We start from the raw sequence: 14,699 nt of genomic DNA on the forward strand, positions 1-14,699 counted from the left end.
ATTTAGTTTTAGCCTTCTTTAATCTCTTCGTAGCCCTCTCACCAGCGTTACTAGGCCTGGTCTGTAACATTAGCGTTCAAATATTGGTCCCCGCACTTGATCTGCATAAGCTTTAACCTAGATACTTGTATGTTCTGTTGTTGTTTCAACGTCCTCCTTCAAGGCTGTAGCAGTATTGTCACTTTTTGTTCTTCAGACACGGCAGCACATCCATCAAAGGTAAGAAAATCTCTCATGTGAGTGGGGCATTCCAGTTACTCTTTCTCTGCTCTTGTTGTTGCCTTCATCAGTTGCCTTCATCATGATACCAAAAGATTGACAATTGGGCTAGGAACATATTCACAACTGATATCAATGTAGACCCTAGGCAGACTTACATTTTAGGAGCGGTTGTCAAAAGGCAAATTTGCAACAGAATATTTCTCTCACTCAAGAAACAATGCTAACTTGGTTTTGTTGTCAGCCACACTCAGCAAAACACATACAAACCTTTTGCAAGCCACTATTAAAAGTAGAGAAATTATTTTTAAAAGTAAGAAGTTAGCATTGTTTCTTGAGTGAGGTTATATTCTGGTTCCTAAACCTACCAACCAACCAGAGAAATTAAATTAACACATGGAAGCCATGTGTTTCTTTATCACATGTCATGTAGGTTAAACATGTAAAGAGTCTTTAATTTGCATATTAAGTGTATGACAATGCAAATAATTTACAAATAATTTGATACATCCAATGCACGTACTACTACTAGCCTTGAAAGTACTCATAAAACTTTAAAGGCTGGTCCACAGCAGCAGGATTTGATGTTTTATTCGAATGAAAATACTGTCTACTAGTGTGACAAAAGAGAAGCCACCTTCCAAAAAGTACTCCGTGAATGTTTAGCTTTGATGCTCTCTAATCGATCTATGATCTGCATGAATGTTGGCCTTTTATCAGGATCGCTATCCCAGCACTCCTCAATCAACCTGCACTCAAATGCATATGGGAATAGACAGAGCTGAGATTCACAATCTTCTTACAAAAAGAACTTAAAAACTCAGAAAGCCTACGATTGACAAGTTTTTAGGTATCAAGTTTTAAAATGAATGTCTCAATTTAATTGAAGGCTCTGGAATTAGGGCATCAATCACAGCCCTGACACAAATCTTAATTTAATGTCAAGAGTTCATTTGAGCAGGAAGAAGGTTAGTTAAGGAAGAGGGGTTGTGAGTGAACGAGCCTTCAGTTTGTTTTCAAATGTAATAATGTTAAGCCATTTAGAGATTACAAGCCTGCCAGGGTGCTCATCCGTCCATAAAAGTAGTGCAGGTTTAGCATTTGGTACATGTTATACACATAAATGTTCATCGGTTTCTTACCTCTTTCCATGCCTCCTAGCCACATTAAACGCCGAGCCCAGCAGTATGAAAAGTAATTGGAAGTGACAAAAAAACAGGGCCTTAAAAGCGAAAAGCACGTGTGGCTGTCACATTCAAAAGCACGCCTAATTTATCAAATCAAAAAGCTGGCGGCCTATATCACCACAAAAAACAATCAACTGATGCCACTGTAGCATCATATGCAAACAGTAGCATCCAATGGACTGTATGGCATTTCTTCTCGCTCTTTTCAACTGCCATCAATATTAGGAATGCCTTTATTCGCTTTATAATTTCTATGCCACGGGCTCGTGTACTTAGTTTTTCAATTGGTTTTTTGTATTTAAGAAAAGTTTCATTCAATTATCAAATATCTTCATTCCCCCACCCCAAATCTTCTTCGATTCTTCAGATTCAAACCCACATCCAAATCCAACACACCCTCTCATCTCATGGCAATGAATTTGATGTAGATATGTCGATGCTGATGCTCCTTGGGATTGCTCCATAGTCACCAAAAAACCCATTTTGGTCTGGCAAAACTTGAGAAACGTTTCTACAAAACCTTCAAAACCTTTGACAAAAAATGCGTGTGACTATCGACTGCCCCCCGATTTGCTCGTTGCGCACTTCTGTCACCGCCTCACCTTTGTGAAGTCTGTTGTGCACCCAAGCCCCACATCTACCCATGCTGGAGACCCCAGCGCCCCACATCTGCGCCCTGTGCCCCTTGCTGCTGATTGCTGCCACCTGTGCCCTCTACGCAATGAGCACTTGCCACTGCTGCCCCCTCTCCTCCTCCTCCTCCTCCTCCCGCTCTTTGCCCTCCTTACCCTGATCTTCTCTTTCCTCTCTCTTCCCTCTACTATGTACATATGTACATATATATATGTACATATACATATATATAAATATATACATATATATGTATACATATACATATATATATACATATACATATATATGTATACATATACATATACATATACATATATATATATACATATATACATATATACATATATATATGTATACATATATATATGTATATATATGTATACATATATATATGTATATATGTATATATACATATATATATGTATATATGTATACATATATATGTATATATATATATTTCCAAAACTTGCGGTTTTGTAGGTGATGGACAAAACCTTTCGAGAAAAAACCTTCAAAACTCGAAACGTTTCAAAACTCCGACATTTCTGGTGACTATGGATCACTCCAATAACTCTACAGAATCTCTCCATGCACGCATCCAAATATACAATCTGCTTCAAACCTTCGATATGAGAGCATTGTCCTCCTCAAGTATCATCTTGCAGTACCTCAATCACAACACTGGCTCTCAGTTGTCACTGAAACTTCTGATCAAATAAAGCTTGCAACTTGTAGAAGAAGGTACAAAACTATGTGAGCAATAACATGCTCCAGGAGTATCACGTCGCACCTGCTAACTCCAACTTCTAGCTATCTGCATCCAACCAACCACCTAGGTTGTGATGAACAATTCTCATCCTTTGAATACCGTTTCTGTGCGGATTTTCCCCAAGGACTAACCCGTTGTGATCAGTCTAGGATGCCACCCCATGACGGATCCATGCGAAACCACATATCCCTATTTACATGCTCCAAGTGAATAAACAGTTACTGAGGTGTCACCACCTCGAATCTTCCCAGCTCTAGGTCACTATTCCATCGTGCCAGTGAAGAAAACAGAAAATAAGACCTCATCAAATCCATATGGATCTGTATAAAGGACCCCCTCTTGATCTCCGCACCTACCGATGTAATGTCCAATTGTTTTGGATCACTGGGATCCGACATGCCAAAACCTCAGGAAACACTCCCCCCTTTGTCTGAGCAAATTATGTACATGAAGCTTGTTATGGTGAATGTGTGAAGGTCTCACTCACTATTGGGTGGAATACAGCCTGCATGAGCGAATACATTTGGTTTATGGACTCTACCATCTCAAAATTTGAATGTAGATGCATTGATGCAATCCTATAGACCTTAGGAGTGAGCTCATAAGCAATTCCCTTTTTGGACCCATAGCTCTTAGTTGGAAGGTGAACTAGAGACAGCATACTCTAGCATGTTTCACTGATGGATGTGTTATTAACAGGCTTGGCCTGTAAGATCTTAACAATAACCTAAGTAAATTCAATACTCCATGCAAGATGTGATGTGTACAATAATTTTGTAGATGTGTATGTGTGCTTGTGAGTGCCCTGTGCTTATTACGATAGAGGCAATAATTTTTCTCTTCATAACATTCACAATATCATGGCCCCAGATTAGGTTGGCTAACCCCATGTTTAGTATCAAGTACGTAACATACTTTCCCTCCTCAAACATTAATGTCCTTGGAAATGAAATCGGTGAATCTAAGTTTCAAACTAGCAACTGTCTCCTAAGTTGAGGAGTCCTCGGCCCTATCTTATAATACAAGGCCCTATCGGTGATTCAAACAATCTGCCATCCGTCCCTTCGCAAAGATCTTGGTGGTATGGGATACTAGGGCCTATTGTTTTGGTATGTGTGGACAAGAGCCTTGACCCCTATGCTCGGGGGTGATCTAACACTCTCCAAGCTTTATGTTACGTATCTGATGCAAACAACAAGGCCAACTGACCTAGTCTAGGGGCTAGGGGAGCTTGGGGGTTAGGAAAGAAGGCTGATTATAAGAGTCAAGGTTTATAATAACCATCTTCACTCATAACCCTCACTTATATAGCTTTCTCAAATAAAAGCTACGTTTATGGGATTACTCATTTATAATTCACTTATGAGTGAAGCAATCTTCAACCAAGCAGGCCATGGTATGGCCTATGAAAGTTGAAGACAACAAGATAGCGGATCCATTATCTCAAGAGACCCATGAGCCATGTGGTTTCTATGGAATATCATATGGAATTTTCTTTGATAAAGGATTTCTAAGGGTTATCATATGGATTTCACTTTGATGAAGTGTGACAAGTTTGCCTCCTAGTCCAAGTAAGTGTAACACACAGTGTTTGACGATTGCTAATCGTTTAGCAAGTTCGTTATGCTTATTCCTTGCAAGCTTAATATTGAAAGTGTTACTCCAAAGCTTTGAGTCATTGATCCAAAAATCAAAGAATTGATCATCACATGAACACTAACTTGGGATTTTTTATTCAAATATTCCATAATCATTTCAAACCTTAGCAAGTTGTTTTCTCATCCCGTTGCATTTTCTCAAGCAAATGTTGTAGGAAAAGTGACATTTGATCTCCACCGCTACTATACCCTTATAGCATAGGTGTCACTTATTGCCTTTCCACATTTACTGGTGCATTGAATTATGTCATCAAGGAGGGTTTTCTCATGATGCAAACCCAGGTTATGTGTGACACAAGGGATTGAGGCCAAGGTAGTGGAAGAGTGCCATGCTCCTTCCTACATGGGGCATAGAGATCCTTCCTACATGGGACATAGAGACACCTTGACTACACATCAAGCTTTGGAGAGCTACTTCTATTGGCCTACTATCAGAAAGGACATTAAACTTTATGATTCAAGAATGTTTGGTTTGTCAGAATGACAAGTTTGACCGACAAAAGCTAGCAGGGTTATTGCACGCATTGAATGGTCTATGGGAGAGTATTGCTATGGATTTTATCTTTGGATTGCCAAAGTCAGGGAATGATGGTATATGGACCTTTCTCAGGATACCAAGAAGATCAACCATGTTTGTTATTGGTTGGACCGTTAAAATGATTGGAGGACACATAATGCCTTCCATGACAGTTTATTGAAACCATGTATAGGTTACCCCCAGAGGGGCCTGTTTTGAAGGATCCACCACGGGTGGAAGAGCCAGAAGAGATTGTGTTTCATTCTATGAGAAAAAACAGTGGTCGAAAAGTTCATCTTGGAATTCGAGAGTTATTCGCTATTGCACGTGAAATGGATGCTAGAGGAGTACTTCAAGGACTATCCAGATATACTACGAGCTTATGAGGAAGTAGTTCGTCTAGATATATTTGAGGTACTGGTATATCAACGTCTTGCGATCAAGACAGATTCAAGAGGGAGGGATTGTACCTCTAGCCCTCTTCATTATATATATATATATATATATATATATATATATATATATATATATATATATTGGACTGGAATTGATCATTATTCTGCTTATAATGATTACTTAGTTTGGGTGGCAACGATGCTCGATAGCCCAAGGAGCAAGATTTGTATTTGGGTGGCAACGATGCCAGATTACCCATTGGACGACAATGATGCCATAATGAGATTTGTACATGGGAGGCAACGATGCCAGATGACACATTGACGGCAACGATGCCAGATATCTTGGACTTCGCAGTCGGGTGGTCATTGCGACTAGATGGTCCAGATGACTGTATTGGATTTCCCAGTCGGGTGGTCATTGCAACCAGATGGCAATGGACCAATTGGATTAATCCAAGTGTTGGGATGAGATAAATCAAAAGTATAAAAGAAAATACCCAAAAATGAGTAAATGCTCACATAAGATGAAGAGTTGAATGAGTACAAGGTTTATTAGTTAAAAATTATGAATATTACTAAAAAAATGAGATATTTTGGAATAATGATGCATTTTTGATACCTTGGTAAGGAAAGGGAGACTCTTGAGGTAGGCGCCTCTTTCACATGCGTGGAAGGTTTTTAATTCAAGAAAACTTATGATATTTTTATCTCTCCTCTCTCCTAGATCAAACCAAATAAAAAAGAGAGCCAAACTGGTCCAAATCTTGTCCAAAAAACTGAACCTGAAAAATTCTAGAATCCAGTTGGACTTGGTTAGTGGCCTCTCTCACCTATAAATAGACCCTCAACCATTTGTAATTGAATATTGGAGCTATACCATGCCAATATTATATTAAAATAATCATATTTTTTATTGTCTCTTAAATTTTCCTCTTGGGAGCTTGGAGCTCTCTCTCTACAACAACTCTTAGAGTTGTTCTTCTCCTCTTGGTGGACCAATTGATTGGTCGGGGACTTCACTGCAATTAGAGAATCAAGCAAAACTTAGAGATAAAATCAAATTTTATGATTTTTTTAAATTTTCTCATTAACTTTCTTTTTCTCAATCTCTCTCAAGTTTGAGAAGCTTTCAAAATGATTATTTTAATTCAAATCAAGCTTTCCCTAAGTTTCTTAATGTTTAATTAGCATTAAGTTAAACTTTATACTTAAATTGTAGTGCTTTCTTTAAGTAAATCTCTCTCTAAAAGAAAGACCATCTTTATGGCTAAATCTCTTAAAAAAGGATGTTTCTCAATGATAGTCTCTTAATTCAAAGCTAAACTCTAGACTTGATAAGCTAGAGATTAAGAAAATGATATTTTCATGATTTTGTGCTATTAAAATAATGGTAAATTCTTTTAGATTGTTTATGAGTAGTTAAAAATTACTCTAATTCATTCTAAATGAGAAATGAATTATCCTAACAATTTGAGAAAAGAGGAATTTGAAATTAGCTTAATCTAGTGAGATAATCATAGTTATATTTAATTTTATGGTTAAAATTATGATTTTAATTCATAGTTTGATTTTAAACATAAAAGAGAAACTACTATCATATTTTCATTACAAGCTTTTATACTTTAGAAAAAAATTTAAGAATTATCAGTAATAGCATCTAAGCTATGGCAAAATTTTTAGAAAATAATACATATCTTATTTTTATGCATAATACTAAAAGAGGACTTCTTACCATATTCTAGGATTCGACATCCTATGCAAAAAGAATGATTTTCATTATATTCATAAGAATTTTTTTTTGAAATTATGCATAATTAATTAACTAAGAAAAAAGAGTAAATTTTGATAAATTTATTTTTATACAAAAAGAGATAATATTTGAGATTCAAGTAATTAAATGGTAAAAGAGAATTTTTGACATAATTCAAATTATGAGTATTTATCAAAAGTGAAATTTTGAGTATTATTATTTTTATTGAAAAATATGGATAGAATTGATTTTTGTAAATCCCATGAATCTTTTACTCAAAAAGAAGAATATTGAATATATCTTACTTGAGAAATTTGAGAAAGAATATGAAAATATCCATCGATAAAAAGTACCTTTAACTAGGCCAAGTAATTGACAGAAACTTAGAAAAGTCCCATCAATATCGAAAGTAGAAAACGGTACTAAATGTAAATGCGATGTGATAAGATGTGAATATGAATGAACGAATGGATGTGGATAAATGTGATGAGCTGTGAATGGATGTGATGAGATGTGACTGGATTTGGTGAGATGTGAGATGTGAATATAATGTAATGTGATGTAAATGGATGTGAATGTGGATGTGGATGTGATGAGATGTGGATATAGATGTGATGTAATGTGGATGGAATGAATGAGATATGAGGTGGATGGATGTGAACGAGATGTGATAAGATAAGGATGAATGTTACGAGATGTGAATGAATGTGAGATATGAATGAGTGTGATGGATATGATGTGGATCTGGTTAGATATGAATGGATGGATATGATGTGGATCTAGTTAGATATGAATGGATGAGATATGATGTAGATAGATGTGATGTCGACTTGGATAAATGTGAATGCATGTGAAGTGATGTAAATAGAGGTAAACGTAATGTGATGATATGTGAATGTGATGTGGATTTGAACGAATGTAGATGGATGTGATGTGATGTGGATATGTTGTGATGTGATGTAATGGATAGATAGATGTGATGAGATGTAGTATGATGTGATTGGATGAGAATGAATAGAGGATGGGAATACATAAAACTGGATGTGGAATAAGCAATGTGAATTGATGTAGAAGAATATGAAATAACGAGAAATGATGTAGAACAATGTGAAAAGATGAGAATTCCTTAGAAATTGTATTTATGAAACCTGTTTTTAAATGACTGTTTTATGTCAAGAATGGTGGGGAAACATTTTGACAATCTTGTGAATGAGATCGTGGAGACCTAAGTGATAAAGTTGCAACAATTAAACGAGAGTCAATGAAGGACGTCTCGCGTAGCAAGGTCGGCCGAGGTCTTGACCAGCCTCGGTTCGATTTAAATGGTGAGCTTCCAATACGGTGGATGAGGGAACGAGGAAGCGACCTATGAGTGAAGCACTAGGTGACCTACGAAGGAGCCTAGAGGGTGCTGACCATACGGTGCTCGGCCTCTGGGTCGCCGAAGATACCCACGCGTGCGTCATGGAAGAAAATGGAATAAGGAATTGAGTTGTTTTCGGAACTCGGACATGGATCTAGTTGATTGGCCTTGCAGGTCCTCAACGGATGAGTCCATAGCTCTTTTATATGGATCTATAGGTTAATCTTGCTGATCTTCAATGGAGAGTCCATCTGGATTTTCTTATGTGATTATATTTTCGAATACTATGAGCTAGGAACTATTAAAAAGGTCCCTGAGTGAACAGGTGGTGAGCGTTCTGGTTGCCAATGATGCCATAGGTACACCGATGAAAGAATGATTGTAAATTGAAATTCAAGCTAGATATTTTAGAGGATTATAATCAGTGACACTATGGTTTCATTAAAAGACTGTTTTAAAGACAATTGAATCTATGAAACACACAATTTCATATTGGGTGTGTAAGTGGTGTGACTATCTTGAAGTTTTGCTTGAAGCGCCGGCTAGGGAGCCTGGGAACTGTTTTCCTGGTACCCGGGGCAAAACATAACCAAATTTTTAAACGGATCCTATCACTACAGTAGTTGGCTAACCCATGGGATTGGATGGGATTAGGCTGGACTGATGGATCCCTAAAATGAGACGCAATTCTGTTAAGTTACGATAGTTGAAGTAAACCCCGGATAACCCTTGTTCTATGAAAAAGAATCAACGGTTGTGCCTCTTGATGAGGAAAAAAGCGTTGGTCTCTAAGATCCAAGTGCAAGTCTCTTCCTTGATCTGACAATGTGACTTACGGGTTTGGTCAGGTCAGTTTGGTTAGTTAAGACCTTGACTAAGTTAGAATAAAATATCCTGGAAGAATCGCCTATGTCTGCTGGGCGATGGAAGTTTTTCCGGATTTGGTTTTGGAAGAACCGAGAGATTAGTCTCTTGTCCGGATATCCGTGGGCGAGGCTTCGAGTGAGAGGCTCTGCCCTGCGCAAGAAGTGCTACTTCCGTTGCAAGCATCCTGGAATTCGTTGCGCGGAGGAGACAGGAATCAAACCTCGACTTGGACTTAGATTGGATCTCGAACTTGGACTCAGATATACATTTGAACTTGGATTTTGGACTTGGATTTGATGTAGACTTGGATCTGGATTGGGGATTTGGATCTGGAACTAGGCCGATGAGAGAAACTTGTGCGTCATTCCCCGTGGTGTGCTCGACATCAGTGATCCCGTGCCTAGACATAGACATTGACATCGACTTGGAATTATCCTACATCAGCATATCTGTTTGTTTTGTATTCATTAATTGATCCTGGTCGATGTACCCGTGGATTGTTCCTCAATAAATTCCTAAAAGGGGACGGGACTTGTTCCCCGCTCAGTGTGGTGTATTGTGCAAGATCCCTATTCCCTTCTCTCTCCCCTCTTGCTCTCTATATCTTTATCTCTTGGATATCACGTGAACTAGGCTGCCCCTGAGACAGGTGTGTGTCTCCATAGATATTTGACTTACCTCCAAACTTTGCCTAAAATCTTTCCTCAACCCTCTAATCAAAAGTCTCCAAGTCAATACAAATAGATGACCAAACCCCCCTCTTACCCAGTGGCTTGCATGTAATCAATTGCTTCTTGAAATTAAAGGTCATTTGGGCCTTCACCTTTAACTTTTCAAATTGACTATGTCATCGACTAGCCTAGCACCTCACACTCCCTATTAACCCACCCATCCTTAACACTAGTCATGTAGAAAAAATACCACTTTTGTGGCTTTTAGACACTCTTTGTAAAAAAAACCATTTCTATTTAAGTCAAAAACATTCCTACTAGAGAAATCCTCTCAACAGAAGACATTAGTTAGAAAATTTTATCAAGTGCGAAAATTATTAAAAATCCTTAAATAATATCTTAAGCACACTATAAATGCAATACAGAAAGTATTTAGGTCATTGGCATGAACCTTCTCTAAACTAAAGACACATGTTGTAATACACGTTGTAAAGAAAAGGCTATTACAACTTTTTATGCTATTTTTAGTAATTCTGAGAATTTTAAATTTACAAGATAGATGATTTTGTTTCACATCTGAGCATTCTCAAGTAGTTTGGTTCTTAATGGTTATTTTGTTAAGAGCCCTGTAATCAACACACATCTTGAAAGAACCATCCTTCTTTTTTAGTAAGGAATTTTCCTATTCCTCGCATTGATGATATCTTGGATCGTTTGCAAGGAGCGTCATGCTTTAGCAAGATAGACTTGAAGAGTGCATATCATCAAGTCAGAGTTGCACCTCAGGATGTGCATAAGACTGCTTTCCGTACTACCAATGCTCCAGCTACATTTAACAAGCTTATGGATCGCATCTTCCAAGAACACCGTATATTTACTGGCACATTTTGTGATGATATTTTCAAAATAAGCAATAACATATCAAACACCTAACCATTGTGTTTGACGAATTAAGGAAACACGAACTCTTCATAAATCCTAAGAAGAGTGAGTTTTTCCTTTCTGAGATCCATTACTTGGATCATATTGTTTCTAAAGATGGAGTACGTATGAATCCATAGAAAATTCAAGCTGTAATTAATTGGCCTCAACCTAAGAACGTACATGAAGTACGAAGCTTTCTTGGCTTATGCTCACATTACAGAAGATTCATAAAGCATTTTGCTCATAAGGCATTTGGGAAGAAGCAGAGTCCAATGCTTTTACAGCACTCAAGAATGCCATTGCAACAGGACCTATGCTTATTGTCCCTGATCTACATAAGCCTTTCTCAGTTGAATGTGATGCATCGGGAGAATGTATTGGAGGTGTCCTCAATCAAGAGGGATATGCAGAAGCCTATGAGAGAACGCGTTTGCAAGGTGCTAAGAAGCATATAGGTGTTTATGAACATGAACTCATGGCTGTAATTCATGCTCTAAAGGTGTGGAAACGCTACCTTTTAGGAGCTGAATTTATACAATAAAGAGAGATCATCAAAGTTTGAGATTCTTTCTTACTCAAACAAAGCTTTCTGAGAAGATGGCCAACTTTCTTTCCATGTTTCATTTCCAGATCATTCATACCCCTAGAAACAAGAATGTAGTTGCCGACCAACTCTCATGAAAGCAATTTGTAGCTGCTATTTCAGTCGCATCACATGAGGATTTGTAATGGAACAGCACAAGTGTGGGCATGGTGGTTGCAAATATTAAATGATTCACATGTGGGGTGCCCGGACAGAGATAATGATGTGTGGACATCCCTAGGTGTGAAGGGGGGAACTAGAACATTAATATTTTAATGTTATATGTGTGGTTGCCCCTAGGCCTTAGTGGCCCCTAGGGAACTTTAATTATTATTAAAGTTGGGGCCCTAGGACAAGTTTGGAGAGGGGGCAACTCCACTTTTGGCGTGCATGCCTCTCTCTCTTCACTCTCTCTCTTGCTTTTGGGAGACATGCGTGCAATCTCAATCGTGGAAGAGAGGAGAAGCATCGTGGGACTGCTCGACAACTGTTGTTTTGGGGTTTTTGCTGCTGTTTTTCTGTGCAAACCAGCCGTACAGTCCACGTGTGCAGCCCGTACAGCCCTGTACGACTGCAAGTACAGTACGACTGTCTTCCCTGCTGTAGGTTTCACTGCTGGTACGGGCGGCACTGACAGGCTGAGCAGGTACAGGCTGAATTGTGGGCTCAGACACAGGCTGTACTGCAGGTACAACCGTACGGACAGCAGGTACAAGAATTTGTACGACTGCTAACAGGTGGCTGTGCTGCAGGTACAAAACTGTGCCATCAAGTACAATCGGATACAGCAGGTGCACCAGTAAACTGAGGCGACAGTAGTACTATCCGTACAGTTCTGACGGACAGAGTCAATCAGGTGTGCAGAGGTTGTACGGACAGGTACAGCATCCTCAGTTGCACACAGTTTTTCCAAGAGTTTGTTTGGTGCTGAGAACAAGTGATTGCAAGGGAAAGAGTACAGACAGTCGCTATCAAGTGCAGACTGGTACAAACTGTTCCCCGGGTGCAGGATCACGCACTGACTTGGTAAGCTTTGAACTTGTTCATCTGTCTTTCTTTCCATTGGCTTATGTCTGTTGCAGATTTGTTCTATCTGGCCCCTTGTGAGAGGAGGGGTATGGCAGATTGAAAAGGGTGGAAACTGAGATTGGGACAGTGAATGTATGTTGTGCTGAGTTGTTGAATCATGTGCATGAGAAATGCCAAATGTATGCTTAAGGCTGTCCTGCTGAATAGTCTTGGCTGATCAGAGGGAAGCACAGAGTGTTGCTTTGAGACAGAGATCTGTGTGTGTGAATCCTCTGTGCTAAGAGGTATTGTGGGCTGCCAGATTGGACATACAGGTGTATTCTCTTGGCTGGTTTTGGTGTACTCAACCTTACATATTTTTGAAATTGAATAAAGAAATACCGCAAGGGGTGCCAAGCTTTGGGGCCAACAGGTGTCGTTTTATTTTCAGATTTGGGGCACTCTAGCTCCAATCTATTTTGTTTTCACTATGATGCGTAATGCTTATGCTACGGATGCTGATTTTTCATCTTTATGGACTGACTTGCAGTCCGAGACAGCGCATATGCCATATGTATGTAAAGATCGATATCTCATGTATGCTAACAGATTATGTGTTACTTAAGACTTCATGCAAAATTTTTTGCATGAGTCTCATGCACCGCCTTATGCAGGGCATAGAGGAATTTTGCCAACCACTCAGTTTATTGAGAGGTATTTCTTTTGGCCTATTATACGCAAGGATATTGAGGCATATGTACGTCAAGATATTACTTGCCAAAAGGTAAAATTCAAATAGACAAAAGAGCCCAGGGTTACTTCAACCTTACCTGTGCCAAATGAACCTTGGGAAAGCATAGTCATGGCCTTCATCCTGGATTAGCCTTGTACAAGTATGGCAATGATGCCATATGGACTATTGTGGACAAATTCAGCAAACAAGGTCACTTCATACTAGTGAAGAGGACCATTAAACCAGACCACATGGTTAAACTTCTTCTCTCACACACCTTTAAGCATCATGGAATGCCTAAGTCCATTGTGGGTGACAGAGATCCCAGGACCACTAGTCTATTTTGGAGGGCTCTTTTTGACAATATGGGCACAAAACCTAATTTTCGTCAGCTTTTCACCCTGAGACGGATGGACAAAGTGAAGCTGCAAATTCAGCCATACTTGATTTGCTTAAATGCTATGTTGCTGAGCAAAAGAGCATGTGGGAGAAGTTTTTACCATCGGTAGAATTTGCCTACAACAATACCGTACACTCCTCTACAAGCAAAGCACCATATGAGGTTATGTATGGCAGAGTAGTCTTGCCTCCCATTTTGCGTACAAAAGATGAAATCTTTGCAGCAGATGATATGTACGTGATTTGCAGGATGCTTTTGCCAAAGTACGGACAACCATTCAACAGTCCCATGAAAAGCATAAAAAGGCTACTGATAAGCATAGACTTCACATGGATCTCAAAGAAGGAGATTGGGTATTGCTGAAATTTGATAAGGCCAGACTTCGTAAAAGACCTAGCAAGGAGGGTGCTACTCCTAAGCTGGCCAACAGGTACTATGGCCCTTTCAAAAATTACCCAAAAGATTAATGAGGTTGCATTCAGATTGGCTCTCCCAGATCGTTGGAAGACTTATAATACTTTTCATATGAGCCTACTTCGAAAGTATTTGGGACCAGAGCCCAATCAACCTATGGAGGAGGACCCTTCTGAAGTTGAGGAAATGGAAGAGATTCTCCAACTTGAGTAACTCCTTTTTCATAAAGAAAAGAAGCTCCCTCGAGGCTGTTTATAGCGGCGCTATCTCATCAAGTTTTGCAACTATACCGCTATGGATGCAAAATGGTTGGATGAACAAATATTGAAAGATTATCCTCAAAATTTTGGATGCCTACTTGGAAGCTTTTCAGTTGCGGTCAACTGTTTAGAAGAGGGGGGAGATGTCACCATTTGGCTCCTTGGACAACAAGGTATCCTCAAATAAATGCAAAGATAGATTCTCACTGGATCTTTCTAAGCATTTGGGCTCCAGTTTGACTGGTGAATCACCCTCGGGATGTCCAATATTTGGGCTTTGCTAATATGATCACTAGTCCTATGACATGGACTGATATTTCCAAAGGGATGAGAGCTTTGCTGATA

General features: G+C 38.9%; 1 protein-coding gene across 4 annotated transcripts in view; it reads right to left on the reverse strand.

Annotated features, from left to right (window-relative positions):
• Positions 1-603: 603 nt before the first annotated feature.
• Positions 604-14,699, reverse strand: part of LOC147640567 (serine/threonine-protein kinase 12-like) — a 119,056-nt gene continuing 104,960 nt past the window's right edge. For 3 of the 4 annotated variants that reach the window (XR_015268045.1, XM_086813046.1, XM_086813041.1), the window contains one exon: positions 604-968. Coding sequence is in view for 3 of the 4 variants with exons in the window: in XM_086813046.1 (XP_086669172.1) it covers positions 833-968 (136 nt within the window). In the remaining variant the exon portion in view is untranslated. The remainder of the gene's footprint in view (positions 969-14,699) is intronic. The other variant, XM_086813053.1, reaches the window with a different exon arrangement.

Source organism: Cibotium barometz, chromosome 2, assembly GCF_041138505.1.
Source record: "Cibotium barometz isolate CiBa-2024 chromosome 2, ASM4113850v1, whole genome shotgun sequence".
NCBI lineage: Eukaryota > Viridiplantae > Streptophyta > Polypodiopsida > Cyatheales > Cibotiaceae > Cibotium > Cibotium barometz.